The sequence below is a fragment of the Ursus maritimus genome, unplaced genomic scaffold, assembly GCF_017311325.1.
Source record: "Ursus maritimus isolate PB19 unplaced genomic scaffold, ASM1731132v1 scaffold_1, whole genome shotgun sequence".
Classification (NCBI taxonomy): domain Eukaryota; kingdom Metazoa; phylum Chordata; class Mammalia; order Carnivora; family Ursidae; genus Ursus; species Ursus maritimus.
In genome coordinates this window covers 42,305,989-42,326,527 of record NW_024423343.1, presented here as the reverse complement: position 1 = coordinate 42,326,527, position 20,539 = coordinate 42,305,989, and the positions used below count along the sequence as shown (strand labels likewise).

General features: G+C 39.2%; 1 protein-coding gene across 1 annotated transcript in view; it reads right to left on the bottom strand.

Moving 5' to 3' along the window:
- Window positions 1-18,744, bottom strand: part of STAT4 (signal transducer and activator of transcription 4) — an 86,001-nt gene extending 67,257 nt beyond the window's left edge. Inside the window, exons 1-3 of the mRNA XM_040642726.1 lie at window positions 18,607-18,744; window positions 15,593-15,721; window positions 14,139-14,283 (exon numbers count right to left, since the gene is read on the bottom strand). Coding sequence (XP_040498660.1) covers window positions 14,139-14,283; window positions 15,593-15,720 — 273 coding nt within the window. The 5' untranslated portion in view covers window position 15,721; window positions 18,607-18,744. The remainder of the gene's footprint in view (window positions 1-14,138; window positions 14,284-15,592; window positions 15,722-18,606) is intronic.
- Between the last annotated feature and the right edge of the window lie 1,795 nt (window positions 18,745-20,539).

Genomic DNA, 20,539 nt, shown 5'->3' with positions numbered 1-20,539 from the left:
TAAATAAATAAATAAATAAATAAATAAATAAAATCTTAAAAAAAATAAAAACAACTCTACAGGTGATTTTGATGCATGGAGTTAAGACCCACTGTCCCCCCACCCCACCAAAAAAAAGATCCACATCCCAACAGAATACTCATGAATATGAATGGGTTTTTGACAAAAAGTATGTGTACTTCACTTGATTATATTGGTGAAAAACTGGAAAAAAAGTAATAAATGTCCAATTAATAGGTGAATACAAATGATGCTGAAAAAGAATATTTAAAGGCATAGAATGCCATTCCATGATTATTTGATCATTTCAGTGAATGCATTAAGCTTCAGCAGGAGGTGAGTAAAATAATATTAATTTTTAAAATAAATTAAAATACATATGTAAGTAGAAATATCAGCAGGAAATATACTATAACGTTAACAGTGGTTAGCAGTTAAAGATGGGATTACAGATGAAGTTTTTCCTTTTCACTTATCTTTGATTTTCTAAATTTTCTTTATTGGATCACCTTTGTAATAAGAAAGTTCTTTCAAAATTGGTTGGTATGGGGCACCTGGGTGGCTCAAGTGGTTGAGCGTCTGACTCTTGGTTTCGGCTCAGGGGTCGTGATCTCAGGGTCATGAGATCCAGCCCTGCTAGAGTCAGTCTCCACCCTCAATGGTGCATCTGCTTGAGATTCTCTCTCCCTCTGCCCCTTTCCCCACTTGCACTTTCTCTCTCTCCAATAAATAAATAAATCTTTAAAAAAATTGGTTGGTATGATATTAACCTACATCAGCTCAATAGCTTATGAAAGTTGGCTCCCTCTGAGAGGAGACCTGAAACCAACGCTTATCACAAGTCCTCATATAGAGCAGTTTATCAACCAGCACATGCTTGTTAATTGATTGACAAGTTTGGAGATTAGGACCTGTATGTAGAGCTAAAAAGAGTTATAAACAGCTACAGACATAAGATATTAATAGTTGCCCAAATACAGTTTCTCTCTTCTAATGCCTGAAGAACTAGTATTTAAAAATGAGAATCAGTCTTCCATTCACTGAGAAGTTCTTCCATTGACTGTTAAGTGAACAATGAGAAAATGGGTGTAATTAACAGAAGAGTGACAAAAGAAGCCCCTTCCTGATGACCATGTTGTTAAGGCTTTGGAAAGGCTCTGAAGTCTGTGCATATAATACCCTTCCCTAGAGATTTTAAATAACAGGAAACAGACTGAGGTGGTACAGTTGTGGTTTTAAAACCCAAAAGATGGGACACTCTGGGGGCCCTTCTTTGCTCTTTGATTTCTTGCTTATAGATGAGAATGTAGGAGGGGAGAATGAGTGGTGTTAGATTCCAATTATAGCACTTAAACATGACAAACAAATGTTAGATGTGGGGTTTTAAATTTCGTTGTGCTTATAAAGATGAAATGGAGTAAGAATTGGAAACTAATGGCCCATTTCTATAGGACTGATTAAATTATGGTACGTCCATAAGATGTGAAAGATCTACATAAGAACACTGTAAAACACTGCTGAGAGAAATTAAAGACCTAAATAAATGGATGTTTCATGTACTTACCAAGGACTGGGGCAGTGCTAACGGGAAATGAGAGATGCTGGTTGAGGGTTCAAAGGTGTAGTTATGGGGGATGAATAAGGCAGCATGAGGACTATAGTTAATAATACTGTACTGAATATTGGAAATATGCTAAGAGTGTGTGCTCTTATCACACACGCAAAAATGGTAACTATGTAAGGAAATGATATGTTAATTGTCTTGGCTGTAGTATTTCATTTCATTTCATTATGTGCAGGCATATCAAATCATCATGCTGTATACCTTAAATATATACAACTTAAAACATATCTTTATTTCTTTATAATATATAAAGAAGAAAACTAGGTTGTGCTTTGTATCCCATCTGGTAACTCAGCTTTGGAGAACAAAAGAAGAGGTAATACTTTCAACTCATTTTATAAGGTTAGTATAACCTTGAAAGCAAAACCAGAAAAGGACTGAAAAAAAAAAAAGATATATCTGCAATTAGATGTGAATCCTATATAAAATATTAGCAAGTAACTATAAACAGCAGTATATAAAAATCAAAGAGTTTATCTCAGGAACATAACAATGGTTCAATATAAGAAAATCTATGTCACACACACTAAGTGTAGATTAAAAGAGATAAGTATATAATTATCTTAATAGATTCAGAAAAATCATTGGATAAAATGTGATATTCATCAAGATTTCTAAAAATCTCTGTAAACCAGGATTATAAGGGTATTTCCTTAACATCACAAACCTACAGCAAGCATTACCTTAATAAAACATTTCACCTGTTATGACTGCTTCACTTCAATATTGTAATGGAATTCTTAACCGATAAGAGAAGAAAAAGAAATAAGCATGAAACTTGGAAGAGAATAAATCTCTCCTTACTGCAGATATGATAGTCTGGAGAAAATAAAAGAGTTTGCATAAAGCTGGAATCAATAAGAGAGTTCAAGAAGATTTGTATTCAAACATCAGTTATACTCCTATTGATTAGCAATAATCATATGGAAAAGATTTCATTCTTTTTTATGACTCAATAATATTCCACTGTGTGTATACAGTATATATTTATATACTATACCATATATATATGGTATAGTATGTATATACTTTATTCGTTCATCTGTCAATGGACACTGGGGCTGCTTCCATAGTTTGGCTATTGTAAATAATGCTGCAATAAACATGGGCTGCATATATCTCCAGGGATAAATTTAAGGAAAGATATGCTGTAATTTTATAGGAAGTTTAAAAGCAGCGTTGAAGAACATGGAAGACCTGAATAAATGTATCACTGACCCTTGAACATGAGTTTGAACTGCATGGGCCCACTTACATAAGTTTTTTTTCAATAAATATATTGGAAAACTTTTTGGAGATTTGCAGCAATTTGAAAACACTCACAGATGAACCACATGGCCTAAAAGTATCAGAAAAATTAAGATAAAGTATTTTTAGAGAGTGCTGATTTCAACAAGAAAATCTTATCATCCAAATTTTGCTTATGGGCGCTAAATTGCATTTCCAATAATGACATGACATTTGCTCCATTTCGTTAGGGATACTCATTGCAATAAGGCAATAATCATTTTTTCAATGTCAGCTCAACTCTTCATTTATTAAACAAGACACTGAGCCCTACTATGCTCTGGGCTCTGTGTTAAGCACTAGAGATGCAAAGATGAATGTGCTCAAGGAGCTCTCAGTCTTGTGGAAGAGACAGTTAAGTACGGAGACACATTACTTCCACTCACTTCCCATTAACTTCCTGCTGCAACTCCACTTAGAGTTGACCAAACTCATCTTGCTTTCCCACTTCCTTCCCCAGACCTAATCTTCATTATGCATCAATATCCACATGATAACCCAAACTAAAGCCCTCAGTCATCGCTTATTTCTCACTCACACATTTCCTATCTGTTCACTCATTACATGCCAATTCTTTGAACAAATTACTTCACAACTCCAGCCCATTTATTTTCCGTCCCCACTGCCACTGCCCAGCATCCTGTTTCCTTTCCTTTTAGCTACTGCAATAATGTCCAAATGTCTCCATGCCCGTTTCCACCTCTGCCATACTATCCTCCACACTGTTCCATCAAGTCTCTCTCTCTGTCTCTGTCTCTATCTCTACCTCTTTTTCTGTGAAGACTTTTTATTGTTCACGGAAAGAAATACAAGAATCTAAAGGAGAAGATGTGATGAGCTGATGGTGTGTTGAGCTACAGAGAACCAATGAGATATTAATTTTTTTCCAAAGTAAATCCTGACAGATATGAGGTAAGTTATGAGAACCTGGTTAAGTATGAAAGTCCGCTAGCCATTTATGTTTCTCACTCCCATATCTTTCCACCGAGAGAAAGTTCACAGATTAGATGATAGAAAATACGAACCTTCTTAAAAACAGATAGACAAAGGGTCTTCCCATTTTTTAGCCACCAACATACTTCTTGGCTATCCATACCACATTAGCACCTCATTTTACACTTGGGAGCCCACTCAGCAGCTGGGAGTAAGATCTATGTCCTCGAGGAAAGTAGCAAATCAGAGGATTATGGTAATAGAGTGGGCTGCCAAGTACTTGTCTTTGGATCCTCATTTTTGGGGAGAAGTGGAGGGGAGAGATAGGTATCAATTGGGCAAATCTTTTGTCTATCAGTCATCTCTGGAAAAAGCAATTATGCAAGCGTGGAGGGTGCGTGGTGGCTTAGGGTGAAAACCAACTTCTTTTCCAATTATGAACATCTCATTGATAAGTTAAAATGGATGCCTTTAAAGTGGTTTGGATCAGTTAAAGGCAATCAGTCAATGTCTGTGAACTAAAATTAGCTATCTACTAAGTTCGGATATCTACTTGATCATTACTCAGTCAAACCACAATTTTAAATATAAACATAAATTGGTTTCAAGCTAACAATTGGTTTCTAACTTGTTGACAAGTGGATTTGTTTTTGCTCCAATTTGTATGCTTTTGTTTATTAAACCAACTTCTGCAAAATGTACATAGAAGTGTTTCAAAAAGCAAATGTTTAAGGTAACAAGTTTTATGAACTGTCTTGGTTTTGGTTAAGTATCTTTTTGGAAAGCGTCTAGGTCACCATGGATTTAGACCAGTATAGACAGCTTTCCTATGGGTCTTCATCTTCATGTGATAGGGACAACTAAAATAGAAAACTTAAAAAAAAAAACCAACAAAAAACTGTTGGCAGAATGACGCAATTCTCCTACTTTTAAAGTGAGTATCTGCCCAATTTTTTCTTCACAACCACCACGACACTCATAGCAAAAGAAACCAAGGAATAATAAAAGTCAACATGTGACTCTAAACATCCTCATCTCCTCTTTCTCAGCTAGCATCTGTGCCTCTACCCACTTTCCCAATGGCATGGTTAGTCATCACACTACAGGCTGTAGCAATCCTTTTTTCTTCTTGGTCGCGGCTGCTCACTCTGGAGTTGGCAGCTCCTCTCTGAACTTCTGCTATCGTCCATCAGGCCAAAAGATTTACAGGCCACATCCGTGTGTGTGGAGTTTCCATGTCAGCTCCTGGACAGATTATGTGGGCTTCCTGTTTCCCAAACCAAGGGTTGGACTTGACTTTTCATCATCTGAATAGTTTAGTTTTTGTTTTCCTTTGACACACAACTGTTTTTGTATTAAGAAAAATAAAATGTATTCAATCTCTGGCTCAGTTCTCTAAATTCAAATGATTTGAGGAAAGGAAATATAGGGACAGGAATGAGAAAAGAAAATACTTTCAACCTTAGGAGAATTTTCTAATATTTCTTTGCCTATAGTAGATAAGGGGGCAGGTCATCCTAGAGAGAAAGCTAGCTCTGGATATGTTTTCAGTTATAACATATATTTACGCCACACTTTGGCTTAAAAACTTTTGACTGCTCCCCATTGCCAAAGTCCAAACAGCTCAGCATGGCATTCAAGATCCTCATATGACCTCCTTTTAATGCTTTAAGTGCCTAGCTTGTTTGAGGATAGGCATTCTTGCATTTTGTTCCTATTGGTTTTTTTTTTTTCCCCTCTGTATATGATTTCCTTTCTTCCTTTCTTCTCTTCTCTTCACAGCCCTGAATCATCCTTCTAGAATCAGCGCAAATGTTCCCAACTCTGCCAGTAATGATTGTAGATGCTTCTCCCATGGTGCTTACACCACTGCATCATAAATATTTATTTGCCCTTTTGTCTCCATTCTAAATCACAAACTTTTTGAACATCAAGGTTTTATCTATGTCCTCTTCACCTTGTATGTTCAGGAATCAATACAGCCTGATGTTAAAATTCATATGATGAAACCAATAGTCAGTCAACAAATATCTATGCAGTAGATACAGTATACTCCAAAGCAAATTATATGAGCCTCACTCTCAAAAATCCAAACTGCCATTTGGAATAAAAAAAACCCATATGTGCACTATACACAAAATCATTATTGCATAAAGAAGCTCTGGCATACACTTCAAAGAGGATCAGAATTCAGAGAAAGGACAAATGACTACGGACTCGAGTAATAAACTGGTAGAGAAGACAATAAGGAGGGAGAACAATCCAGGCAGGCTTGGATGAGATAAGAGAAAGGCCTGGAGGACTATACACAAAATGATTCATGAATGAAATTTCAGGGGGGAGGATCTTGAGTTGATCATGCTGGATTCTAGTTCAGCGCGGTGTGCACAGGACAAGGAATGGCACTGCACACCATCCGCCTTCTGTTGACTATCCCAAGTTATGCAGCAAACAAAATCTCGATAAATAATTCACGTTCCATCTTCGACAGCATGATATGCAGGCCTCTAAGCCTATGAGATATAAGCGTTGTGACACTGGCACCGAGTAATTATCTCAGAGGAAAACAGATTTGGGGTGTGTGTGCAGGGGACTTGGGGAAATAACCGTGGAGTGAATGACAAACTGGCTCCCCTTATGAGCAACAGGTGACGTGAACGACTGGACCCTCCACTCAGCTCTCTCAGAGTTAATCCAAAGTGGTGATACCGGGTTGTTTTCAGGTCATAGGTTGAGGTCACCCCTTCACTTCTCTTTACTTGTGGTATACAGAGGGGAAGGAAGAGGAGTGAACCGAGAAAGTAGCAGGAGTTAGAGGGTAAGATCTGGCAAATTCAGAGTAGATTAGCAGTTAAAGCAGCTTTTTTTTCTCCCTTCCTATTGCAAAAATGTTTCTAATCCTCCACCTTGTCATGTTAAAAATCTCACTTCAGCTGATAACTCAGGACCAACAATAGGATTTTTGCAGCCTTGGGTGAGAAGGAACCTACCATCTGCTCAACTTTCGAGGAGCTTTCAGCTCTAGCCCATATTTTTGTTCAGGCAAACACAAATGAGAAACCCTCTGAGGAAGAGGCCACAGTGATGCAGAGAGCAGAACTTGTGAGATGTGGGTTACACTTGTAAGTGCCCCCTCACCCACGGGGTCTAAGACTCTCATTAACAGAATCCTTACCCTGGTCGGCGAAAAATGGTTGGTGGGTGGTGGGTTGTTAACCACAGAGTTAACGCCAAAACCCTGAACACAGCCTTCTAATTGTTGGAGATGTTTTTTCTATTATCAGACAAGCTTGCTGATGCCTGCTTCCCCTTACTTCCCTAACACTAATTTTTGAGGAGTGGCTATAGAAGTTCCTCTAAATTAAAAACCAAAACATAGGGGGTGTGAATTGTTTAGACTGTAAGCTTCATGACTTCCTCCAATAGTATCTCTAGTGCTTAAAATGTGACTGGTAACACAGTAAGGACTCATTCAATGTGTGTTGACCAAATAATAAGATTGCTATATAATTTTTATAAAAAATAAGCCCAGTACAAAGTGACACAGAAAGTATGAAAATGAAAAGATGAATTCATTTACCAATTGGCAAATGGTAATAAAAGAAAACCACACCATAAATTTCAAGATGAAAAACAGCAAGCGTATCAAAGAAGGATATTTGAAGTTGGTTTTTTAAAGTTTAATTCACCAACATCGTCTTGTATCTATGCTCCCCATGACATAGTAACAGGTACAGAAAGCCAAAGCTTCTGAAGTTAAGAAGTGGTGATAAATCCACAAAAATAGAAAAAGACTTCAGTATGTTAATTTCTCTCTTTTTTAAAAGATTTTATTTATTTGAGAGACAGAGACAGCAGGAGCAGGAGTGGAGACGCAAAGGGAGAAGGAGAAGCAGGCTCACTGCTGAGCAAAGAGCCCAACACAGGACTCCATCCCAGGACCCCGGGAACACGACCTGAGCCGAAGGCAGACACTTAACCAACTGAGCCACCAAGGTGCCCCTTCAATATGTTAATTAAAAAAAAAAAAAAAACCACGGAATTTTCTAATAGTTCTCCCCAATTTCCTCTTGACTCACAATAGTCCGTCCAACAGCCAGAGTGAGCTTTTTAAAACAGAGAGCAGTTCATGTTACACCCCTGCTCAGACCTGTCAATGGCTTCCCGTTACACTCAGAATAAGATCTGGATTCCTTGCCAAGGCCTCCCAGGCTTCTCTACAAGACGGCTCCCACACACCGCTTTGATCTCATCATCTTTTGTTATTTCATGTTTTGGATACAATCCACAATTTGTCTAATAACTGCTGAGGTTTGTCCATTTAACAGACATTATTTGGATTTTTTTTCTGATAACTCATTTTATGCTTCCAATTTAATTTTACAGATTCTAAACATTTTTTTTATTCTTTCTATTTTCACTTACAGTGGTACTTTTGAAATTTTACCATGCATGCTTAACATCTGTGTTCAATTTCTTTCAGTAGTATCTATGTGGTGAATTTTCTATTTTGCATAATAATTTAGCTGGGTATAGAATTTTAAGTTGATGGATATTGTATTCCAGCTCTGTAAAGAAATTATTCTACTCTTCTCTCTCTTGTGTTTTAAATTTGGCTTTCAGTTTGTCTCTCATTTCTGTGGTAATATATTTGTTCTCTCTTGCTACTTTTGGGAACTTTTCTTTCTTTCTGATGTCCTTTATGCTTGAGATCTGTATTTCTAGAATCCAAGAATGTATGACAGTCGTCAGTGCAGCTCTTAATTTACAGTTAAAAAATTTGGGGGGTTTCTATAATTTCTTCTAATGTGATGAGCTTACCTATGCAACTGAAAGTCTGTTACATTTTATCTAGCATTTCTATGTACTTTTTGTGGGGTTGTTTTTAAATTTATCTAGAAATTATTAGTCAATACTGAGATTATAGCCTATTTCAAAATGAACAGTGAAAGCACTACATATTAAAGTATAAAAATACATCTCAAAAACATATAGGGTTAAATTTATTTATAGGGAAAAAAGAGAAAGCCTCAAAATAAATAAAGCACTTGAAAAAAGAAGTCAGAAAAAGAACAAAAAATTAAACTGAAGAAGTAAGATGGATACACCACCGGATTGATATGTGATATATGACCACTATGAGTATGAACAAGGATATGGAGCCAGGACTCTTACTCTATTAGGAGAGTGTAAACTGGTCTTGCCATTTTGGAAAACAATTTTGGCATTATCTAGTGCAATTAAAGATGTACATACTCCACGATCCGGCAATTCCACTCCTAGGTATCTATCCTAGAGAATTTCATGTACATTTCATGCACCAAGGAGCACACACAAGAACGTTCAGCCCAACATCATTTGAAATAGTGAATGAATACTAGAAGTAACCCACATGCACATCAACAGTAAGACGGCTAGGCTGTGATATGTTCACACAATGGACTACTAGGTAGCAAAGAAAATGAATAAACTGCTGCTGCACACATCAACACGGTTCAATCTTAGGAACAAGATTGAGTGAAGAGAGCAAATTGTCAAGAATAATGTAAGACTGAGTAACTTGCAAACCTATACACTGTGTCGTCTAGGGATGCTGACATATGCGGTAAAACTATAACAAAAAGGAAGAGACTGATAAATGCAGAATTTAGATTGTGGTTACTCTGGATGGGAAGAAAGCAGAGTGGAGTTGGAGAGAGGGCACAGGAGACTTCCAAGATTCTGGTAACCACTGGGGACAAAGTGTCAACAGCCAGCCTTCTATCCGCATACGTACGTATAGATGTCTGGAATGACACTCATCAAATATTAATGTGGTTACATGCAGGCAGTAGATTTTGGATTATCTCATATTTTCTTTGCATTTTTTCTGTATTACTTTAATCTTTTTATTATAAATATGCACCATTTTAATTTTTTTTTTTTGAGAGAGAGTGTGCACACACACACGGGGAGGGAGGGACAAAGAGAGAAGAGAGAGAAAACCTTAAGCAGACTCTATACACGGAGCTCAAGCCCACGACCCTGAGATCATGACCTGAGCCAAAATCAAGGGTTGAACTCTTAACCGACTGAGGCACCCAGGTGCCCCCACTTTAATTTTTTTACTGTCATTCTGAGGGAGAAAGATAGAGAGGAAGGTTCTTATAGACTGCATATTCTGTTTCCTTAATTCGAATGGTATAGTCCTAACCCTTAATGTGATGCTACTAGGAGGGGGAGCCTCCGGGAGGTGATTGGGTCATAAGGGTAGAGCCCTCATGAATGGGATTAGCATCTTTATAGAAGAAAACCTAGAGATTTCTCCCCACTTGTGCCATGTGAGGTCCAGTGAAAAGACAGCTGTGTCTGAACCAAGAAACTGAATCAGACACCGAATCTGCCAGCACCTTGAACTTCCTTGCCTCCAGAACTGTGAGAAATAAATGTCTGCTATTTAAAATCCACTCAATCAATTATATTTCTGTTATAGCAGCCTGACCAGACAAAGATACAGTGAGGAAGATGAATAAGGAAAAGAGGCTTGTGATAGAAAGCCCAAGAACAAAGATCCAGCTACCAAGCTTCTAGGCATTTACCCAAATGGGTTGAAAACTCATGCCCACCCAAAAATCTGCACACGAATGTTAATATCAGTTTTATTTGTAATTGCTAAAAATGCATCAACAAACTATAGTACATCCATACAAGGGAATATCGTTCAGCAATAATATTACTAAGCGAAAGAAGCAATCTGAAAAGTCTCTAGACTGTATGATTCCAACTATATCACAGTCTGGAAAATGCAGAATAGAGAAAAAGTAAAAAGATCAGTGGTTGCCAGGAGTTTGGGGTAAGGAAGCGGAGGATGAATTAGTAGAGCAGAGGAGATTTTAGGGCAGTAAAACTGAAATGGTGGATATATGACATGTTGCATTTGTCAAAATCCATGGGCTTGGACAGCACAAAGAGTAAACCCTTATGTAATCCTGGACCATAAGTTAATAATAATGTATCACAATAGGTTCATCAATTGTACCAGATGTATGACAGCAATGCAAGGTGTTTCTAATAGGGGACACTGGGGAGAGGCAGGTAGAGAGGGAGTATAGGGGAACTTTCTGTACCTTTCACTCAACTTTTCCATAAATCCAAAACTGCTCTAAAAAAATAGTCTATTCATTTAAAAAAAAAAAAAAAAAGCCTAAGAACAAGGCAAAGCATTCTTGAAATATCTAGGGCAGGTATTTCTTTTTAGCAAATTCTAAGCTTACCACATTCTTTAGAATTTTTTAATGCTTTTAACACCCCTGGGGTACATACGAGTGTGATTCTGCTCATACTGCTGAGGAAACTGAGGCCAGAGAGTGTAAACATCTTGCCCCGGGCTATACAGCAAGTGTGTCCCAGAGCCAGGATTCAGCCTGAGGCAGTCCTAGCTCCTGGCCTTGACCTGAAGCTGCCTCCCCTTAAAGAGGCAAAGGCGAGCTGGACATCAGTGTTCAACTGCTTCCCACCTCAGAGTAAATTATAATATTGAAAGTGGAGACCTCAGCTGCTCTGTAAAGAACTAAAATAAATCTGCCTTACACTGGTTTAATTCCCCTGGAATTGTATCGTTTGCTCTTTTTTTGCTGTAATAGTTAAATGGATGTAATAGTTAAATGCATGGATTGCATTTAAAATCTCAGAGGATGAAAATGTTCAAACCAGATGAGCAAGGTGTCAACAGTCATTTGATAGGAGGTTTTTTTCTCTTTTAATTCTTGGGGAAGCAGGGGGTGTTGTTTTATCAAAAAGACTTGTCAAAAAAAAAAACCCCAAAAAATAAACAATAGTGGGAATATAATATATTAAAAAGAAACATAAAATGCAGGCTTGTTTAGGTCTACAACCATAGTTGACAATGTTCTCTATTACTATTTTTTACTGTATTCTGAACAAATACAAATACCCAATAAGTTTGGCTTATAAAATGAAGGAAAGAGCAAGTGTTTTGTCAATTCAAAATATCTTAACCAACCAACTGTTTTTTGAGTTCCTAGTTTGTAGGAAAACCACAGTGGGTAACAGAGGGAGTAGGGAGGTCAAAAAAGGAGGTCAGGCATTTACTTCAAAGAGCTTGTGACCTGCTTAGACACATCCAGCACAGGTGCTGGTTATCTTGCAACCCGTGCTCCATGAAGGATGAGGGTGAAGGTTTCACTCACGCACTGGGATACCCACACGTCCCCCAGGAATGACTGGGAACTGGGTTGGAATGAAAGATGTGGCACGCATTCCTAGCCATGGAAAGAGTCTCAGAGTCTTTGAAGAGTGAGTCTGGTATGTTTGGGAATAAGGAGATCTATTTTTCTGGGTCAGGGATGTCGAGGAGCATGGGGCAGTTTGTTGGGAAGGGTCTACAGAGATAAGATGCTGGAGGGCCGGTGACAAACACAGAAGAGTTTTTGCTTGAGTTGAAATGTGAATGAGAGTTATTGCAGGTTCTTGAACTCCCTCAAAATCTTGTTTCCACCCCCCCATCCCAAAATGACCTGTACATTTACCCTTGATTTGTCCTAAGAAAATCCTGTTCTTTTCCCCATCAACAACAAAAACCATTTATTGGAAACCTTTTTTTTTTTTTTTGCCAGAATAAAAACTCCAGTCTTCTTTACAATCCTCCAAAATAAATAAGGATCATCCCCATTTACATGAAAAAATGTGAGCATTCAGAAAGATTAAGTGATTGCCCAAGGCCGCATTTTGAGAATTTCAAATTTCAGAATTTCCGAAGACCATGCATCACCCATTTTATTCATCTGTGTCCCTCTGGCCAAGTGACCTGTAGAACCTTTGCTTCTAGGCTGGATAAATATGACTGATACACATATACACAATACACATGCACACATTTTTATTTTAGGCTCTGGGGCCAGTCTCTGCCGCTGCAGCGCAAAGGCAGCCGGAGTCAATACGTAAATGGATGAGCCTGGCCCTGTTCCGCTAAAATACAAAAATTTGAATTTCACGGAATTTTCATGTCACAAACTTATTTATTTTATTTTTATTCTTTTTCAACCACTTAAAAATGTAACAACCTCAAAACAGGCCAGGACTAACTCACATTTGACTTGTGAGTAGCAGTATGCCCACCCCTGTTTTAGGTTTACTGATTGGAGCCCTAAGCTAATGAAGCCAAGGTTAAATGGCTTGTCTCTGTAAGAGACTGCTTGCTTTATGCTGTGAAAAATCCGGTTCTGTTGACAACAAGTTATTTTCCCACCTGGGCCATGTGTTTTGCAAATCTGTAGGGAATTACAAGGGCAAGATGGCTCGGTGCAGTCCATACAATAGGGAAAACAACATATATGCCCCTCCCACAAATGTCAGTAACTTCCAGCACATTTCAATTATAGTCTAGGTAAAATTTTCTAAAAATGTATTCATTGTAACTTTGGGATTTTAAGACTGCCTCACTGAGAAATGGCACATGCGTTTTTCATGTTGTCTAATACACTGTATAGACACTCAGGAAATAGTACAGCAGTTCACATTCAGAGTTCGTCATGTATGTCAGCAACTCTGAGTTTAACTCATATTAGCCTGTCCTTAATTCGTTAGATCCCTGTTTCACTCCATTCATTCATTCATCCCTTTAATCAATGACTATTACACATCTATTATATATTCAGTCTTGTGGCTGGGAATTCAAAGCTGAATACTAAAGTCCACAGTTTGGGGAAGAAGACAAACACATAGAAGTTCCACCGATGTAGTATACACTAAGTGCCACAATACAGATGTGTTGCACGTGTTGTGAAACACAGACCACAGATGGAAGGGCTTTGCCTGGGCGAACCTTTGGAGAGCTAGAGGCTCGGGACCTAGGGCTAGGGGCTAGAGAGTTCCAAGGAACGCTTTGGGAGAAGGTAAGATGTGAATCAAATCTGGAAGGATACAACAACCACGATGCCTCTATCTACAAAAGGGAACTATACTAACTAAACTGTTACATGAGAGAGAAAGGCAAGAGAGGACTGGTGGATAACCATGAACCTGTTATCTTTGAAATCCTTGGTCCAGCATTGTCAAATTTGAACACACAAATCACATACACCCTCCCACTTGTAGTGTATTTCAGATTCAAAATTTCATGAAAAACAAATATTAATACAATAAAACAGAGCATAAAATTTAAAATGATAAGAGAATTCAAATTTTCCCTCTTAAATCTAAATTGAAAATAATATAAGGGTACATATTTGATTTTTTAGCTGAATTTAAGACGCATAAATCCAGACATTTTTGAAAAAGTAGAATGCATTCTCACCTGAAGGACTTTCCTAATTCTTTTTAGATTGTGTATCAAGAGCAGATTTTTCTCTTTGGAAACACGACCTAATTGTTCATCCAGTTGTATTAACAAATTTTGAAAAAGAATTGTTGCCATGGTTTCATTGTTGGAAGCCGCCTCCCTAAAAAACGAAAGTGTTATTAAACGGCAGGAAACAACTTAGTAAAATATCTACTTTTTACCATACTAATTTTAAAAGAGATCAACCTATTCCACAGTGACAAGCATTTAAAGGCTTTTACAAATTAAATTGTATACATCAAAGTAGACTCAACAACACTAATTGTTAGGGAAATGCAAATCAAAACATGAGATACCACTTCGTACCTATTAGGATGGCTATTACTGAAAACCCCAAATAACAAGAGTTGGTGAGAGTGTGGAAAGACTGGGACCCTTGTGCATTGCTGGTGGGAATGGAAAATGGTACAGCCACTGTGGAAAACAGGATGGAGATTTTTAAAAATGTAAGCAGAGAATCACACACAGCAATTCCACTTCTGGGTAGATACTCGAAAGAACCGAAAGCAGGACTTGAACAGATATTTGTACATCAATGTTCATAATAGCTTTATTCACAATAGCCAAAAGATAGAAAAAATTCCAAAGTTAATTGGCAGATGAATAAACAAAATGTGGTACACATCTACCATAGAATATCATTCAGCCTTAAAGAGAAGGAAATTCTGATACATCCTACGTGAATGAACCTTGAAAAAATATGCTAAGTGAAATACATCAGCCACAAAAGCACAAATATTGTGTGATTACATTTACATGAATACCTAGAGTAGTCATATTCAGAGAGACAGAAAATAGAGTGGTGGCAGCCAGGACTGGGGTACAGAAACTGAAGAGCTATTGGTTAATGAGGACAGAGTTTCAGTTTGGGAAGATGAAAAAGTTCTTGAGATGGACAGTGCGCAGCAATGTAAATGCACTTGATGCCATTAAACCGTATGCCTACAAATGGTTAAAATGGTAAATGTTATGTTATGTATATTTTATCACAATAAAAAAAGAGGACTATTCAAAGCAAAAAAAATTATTGTACATGACAAACAGATCTTTAAAGAATGATTGTAAAACATAAGAAAAAATAATTATTTACATTGCATCTGTAAATTGAAAATTGAGATAAACAATGGGTTTACTTCTTGGCTTTTTAATATTCAGAAATTACTGGGATTTGGGCTTACAAAAAAACCAAAGCACTGGAAGCACTGAGTTTTCATCTACAACAGATGAAACCAGAAAGGACAATGATTCTCTTCCTTTGGGGAAGCTTTCCAAATCCTTGAAGAAAATTCTTTATCTGAAAGAAGGCATCTACCCAGTCAAAAGCAGATCACAGAATAAATGCACAAGGATAGAGCATAAAGCATTTGTACATCAACCTCTAGGGAAAATACAATAATGTTTGATCATACCAGTCTTGATTTTCAATCCACTGAGCCAACAGATGTCGAATCTCCATAGGAAAGTTGTCATCGTAGAATTGATCCACTTGCTCCAAAAATTTGATTTCTAATTGTTGAACTTGATTCCACTGAGACATGCTATAAATGAAGAGGTAAAATTAGAGTTTAAAAATAATGTTAATAACTGTGGTGTACATTTTTCTCCCTTAGGTTCTTTTTTTTAAGATTTTACTTATTTGAGAGAGAGTAAGCAAGTGAAAGAGAGAGAAAAAGAGAGAGCATGAGCAAGCACAAGCAGGGGGAGGGGCAGAGGGAGAGGGAGAAGCAGACTCCATGCTGAGCAGGGAGCCTGATGTGGGGCTAGATCTCAGGACCCTGGGATCATGACCTGAGCAGAAGGCAGATGCTTAACTGACTGAGCCACCCAGGTGCCCGTCCCTTAGGTTTCAAACCAAGACAGTGTTGTCCACTAGTTAAGTAACTGAAAAAATTTTTCTTTTATAGTCACCTTTTATAAGAAGACAGTAAAGAGAAAATGCTTTCAATCCAAAGATAAAGCCTTCTCAGCTTTTTCCTAAGTCATCCCTAATAAAGGAAAAAAAGTTCTCTATCCCCAAACCATGTTCTGCTTTGCTCTAACCGGAACTCCAGAACTTTCTCCAGAAAGCTTTCACTCCCCCTCAACACCTCCAATCTGTCACACAAATCTGTGTTCTCAACAAACTCCTTTCCTATCCCTTGCTCTCTCTGCATTCTTGACTTTAAGCAACCTGAAGGCAAACATACTCAACTGTACCTTCTCAGACCCTCTTTAGACTTTCTATATGAGGGGCACCCAATAAAAGTTTCTCGTATGTCAAACTACCCAATCCTTTCTTCTTTATTTCAGATTTGTCTGGCTTCCAGAGTCAAACTTATGTTCCTAGACCTTTAGTCAAAGTGGGTCCTAGCTTTATGAAGAGTTTCAAGTACACATTTTTGTGGGCTCTAGTTCTTTCAGTTCAAAATATCTCTGAATCAGTACATATTTATATTTCTCTGTACGATGATCCACTATGACTGGGCAGAGCTTTTATTTTTTATTTTTTATTTTTTTAAAGATTTTATTTATTTATTTGACAGAGATAGAGACAGCCAGCGAGAGAGGGAACACAAGCAGGGGGAGTGGGAGAGGAAGAAGCAGGCTCATAGCAGAGGAGCCTGATGTGGGGCTCGATCCCATAACGCCGGGATCACGCCCTGAGCCGAAGGCAGGTGCTTAACCGCTGTGCCACCCAGGCGCCCCTGGGCAGAGCTTTTAAAGTCGACTTTTCATTAATCTCTGGTGTGCAACTGACGGCAGTTAAACCCTCAGGTTAATTGAAGAAGAAGCCACACTAGGTATGTATTTGGCAGCCTCTCACAAAACAAAAGTATGTGTTTCCCCCACGTTATCCTACTCTCACCAATTTAGAAGCTTTAAACATTTCCTAACTCAGGGAGATTAATACGACATCTTGAAGTTATAGTATTTTACTTTTTCCAAAGTCAAAGTTCTGATAGTTTTATCAGCAATTTTAGATCAAGGAACAAAACTTTTACATGATTAATCACCATAATATTTCGGCCTATCTTGTAGGTAAGTTAAGATTCCCTTTTGCCTACAGCAGGTCGTGGTAACAGATTTCATATATTTCATATACATATTTCTTAGGTTTCAAATGGAACCATTCTGGGGCACCTTTTCCCTGATCTAAATCTATAGAGGAATGTTTTGCTAAAAGAAAGGAACCAGGAAAAGAAATAATGTTTTATTTTCATATCACTTTATATCTTGAAGACCTTTACATGCACCATTCTAGGCATATTGTGGTGTCTCAGTAAGTGTTGTTAAATGAATGGCAATTCTGATGTGGCTGTGAACAGGGCAGGTGGAGAGTAAGTTTTACTCCAACTATAAAAATGGAAAAAAATCTGAGGGACAAGTAAGCAAAATGACTCCTACCCAAGATGCATAGCTCCTAAGGACCGATCTGAGGTCTCCTGCAACCAGACACAGTTGTCTTTGCAGACGCTGCATAGATATATAAATCTCACAAAATTGGAACATTTGTTCCCATGCTATAATGACATTGTCCTGCTATATTCCTGTCAACTTATTCTAGATAACAGTGAGAGAACATGAGCTGAAAATGCATTACAATTGTCATGGCTACTTTTCTTAAATCCTTGCTATGATTTGGATGAAAATCTGTTTTCTAAGAATTAACTGGACTGAACCTGTCCCAAAGTTAGCAAAATTACTTCTAGGACCCGGGTCTACCTTCTAGAGAGCTGAACTTAAGGCTGAAGACGGGAAGGATAAGATATATAGTCCAAGGACCCTCTTCTTTGTTGAAGCCTCTAGAAATGCCTTTAGTCATCCTTAGCTCCCTTCTTTGCTTTCACTCTCAAGTGCTACTTCTCCCATCACAAGAAAACTATAGAACATTTCTTTTGAAAATTGAGTGCCTGTCTATTCGCTTTGAATGTCTGGCCCTAGATAAAGGGGCATTTTGTCACACTGTCTGGGAGCTAATAGTGCTGCACTGGCTCTGTGACACACAGCTTGCAAAGGAGATGACATACCCTAAAATATCACTCCCTCCCATCAAAGCCACAGCCACTGGCTACCCTAGCTCTGGGCTTTTCTCTGAAACCCAGGTACTCAATCTCATGTCAGACATTGTAGCTCAGAGACGCTGGAAGGAAAGTGAAGAGGGGCTCACTTTCTGCACTTCCCGAGGACACACCTCCGCATCAGCCACAAGTGTCCCTCCCACCGTGCAGATTTGGGGGCTGAGCACCCGAGTCTCACCGAGCGCGCGCATCTTTGGATCATGGAGTCGGACGCTATTTAGAATTACCCATCCTCATGTGAGCTAAAGTGAAGCAACTATCACAACACCAAGTGAACAGCACAGCCTCGGCAGCATCCTGCATAAGCACTTCCTGGCCCGTGCTCCTCCGGAGAAGCAACACGAAGGTGTGGTCTGCCTACTTACCTGGCTCTCTCAGCCCAGGTCCCAGGCGGTGTCAAGTCCAAAGTCAGAATCGCCCTTCACAGTCCCCAGGACAAAGCCGCTGACGCCATTGTCAGTAGCGGATTTGCATTTCTCCTCCCACTTGAGGCTTTCCTGTGCGTCAGTGTTAGAGTCTCTGGGACTTTACTTGAGTCGGTTCCCACCCACTCTCTATTCTAGAAATGCTAAAGAGCAGAAACAATCAGGCTGAAGCCCCTTTGCAGGGCGCCCTCTCCTCATCCCCACCAATCACTCCTGTAACTGCAGGTGGCCCAGGGCCCTCAGGAGGTGGGTGGGTAGGTGGGGGCTACACACACCTCTTTTCTTCAGGGGTTTCCCAGACAGTCTGAGACACCCCCGCCCCCCTGCAGACTTACTTGCCTGGAGCTAAATTCCTAGCTTCCTGTCTTCCTTCTTTCAGGCTTCACTCACCCTGGTGAGACAGCCCCTGGGAGAGAAGGGGTGCCAGGACCAAAATATCAAACTCTTAGACCTCACGGTGCTCCAATTCCAGTGGAGTCTGCTCTCTAGGAAGAGGACAGCCTCACCCAAAGGTTCGGGCCAGCTCCTGTGCAGGCTACTCACGCCTGCCCTTACTAGCCCAGCATCCTCATTCTCACCTGCCCAGTAGCCCTATACCTGGTTGCTATGGGATGCTTTTCTCCCTTTGTGACATGGGCCTATTCTAGAATCACAGAGCTGGAGGAAGCCTTGGTCTCATCATTCTGTCTCTTTCATATCTGAAGAGACCGAGGCCTACAGAGGTGACTGGAGTTACTCAATGAGTTAGCTTCTGAGCCTGGATAAGAGGTCAGGGTTTTGCAGTCCCTCCCTGGTGGTATTTTGTCTTCATTTCTTCCAAGCTAGATGTTAAGCCTCAACACATGAGTTCTACTAAATGTTCAAGAAAATAAAGATAAAAATAAAGGAAGATAGACTGAATGAGGCAGAAAGAATGACTCGATTTGCTTATGCATGAGTCTACAGCAATATACCAAGGTAAAGGCCTGCTTCCCCACTCAGACCCGCCATCACGCGGGTACACTTACCCGGGGTTCTCCTCTCCCTCATATCATGATCACGTGCTTAAATTCACCACCCCTGTCCCTCCAGCACACAAAACAAGTCAGTCCATTCCAAAGTCACAATCTGCACCACTCTATTCCAGGGTCAGGCAGGCTTGGTCTTGGCTGCTTGCTCACTGGGCAGTTTCCAGGAGCTTCTGCTTCTCTGTCTCCACCCGAAGAAAGTGCCTCATTTGGGCTATTCCATATGCTACAAGGCAGAGTCTGGTTTTCTCTGGGGAAGCAGTCTGTCCTGAAAAAGTCCAAATTCTTGGCCCTCAAAACTCTGTACAATCTGGACCCAACCTATCCTGGAATCTCCCCCACTCCCCCACCCCCACACTCCCTACTCAGGAGCCCGAGATCTGAGGCAGACCAGTCTGTTCTGCTCCCTAGATGAACCTCTCCTATTTCGGTATCGATGCTCCCTTCAACTGCAGCTTCCTCACCTCGTTTGTCTACTTACTGAAATTGTATCCCTCTTTTTTCTAAATTTAATTTTAATTCTAGTGTAGTTAACATACAGCGTTACATTTGTTTCAGGTGTACGATATAGTGATTCAGCAAGACAACAAGTCCATATATTACTCAGTGCTCATTAAGGTAAGTGTACTCTTACTCCAGTTCCTCTATTTCACCCATCCCCCACCCACCTCCCCTCTGGTAACCCTTACGTTTGTTCTCTATAGTTAAGAGTCTATTTTTTGGTTTGTCTTTTTTAATTTTTTTGAAATCCTTATCCTTGGTGAAGATTTCACTGATGACCCCAACCCACAGCAATCTTTCCCTGCTCTGAATTCTCATCACACTTCCCATCCAAACTAGTGCTGTCCCAGAAAAATAAAATGCAA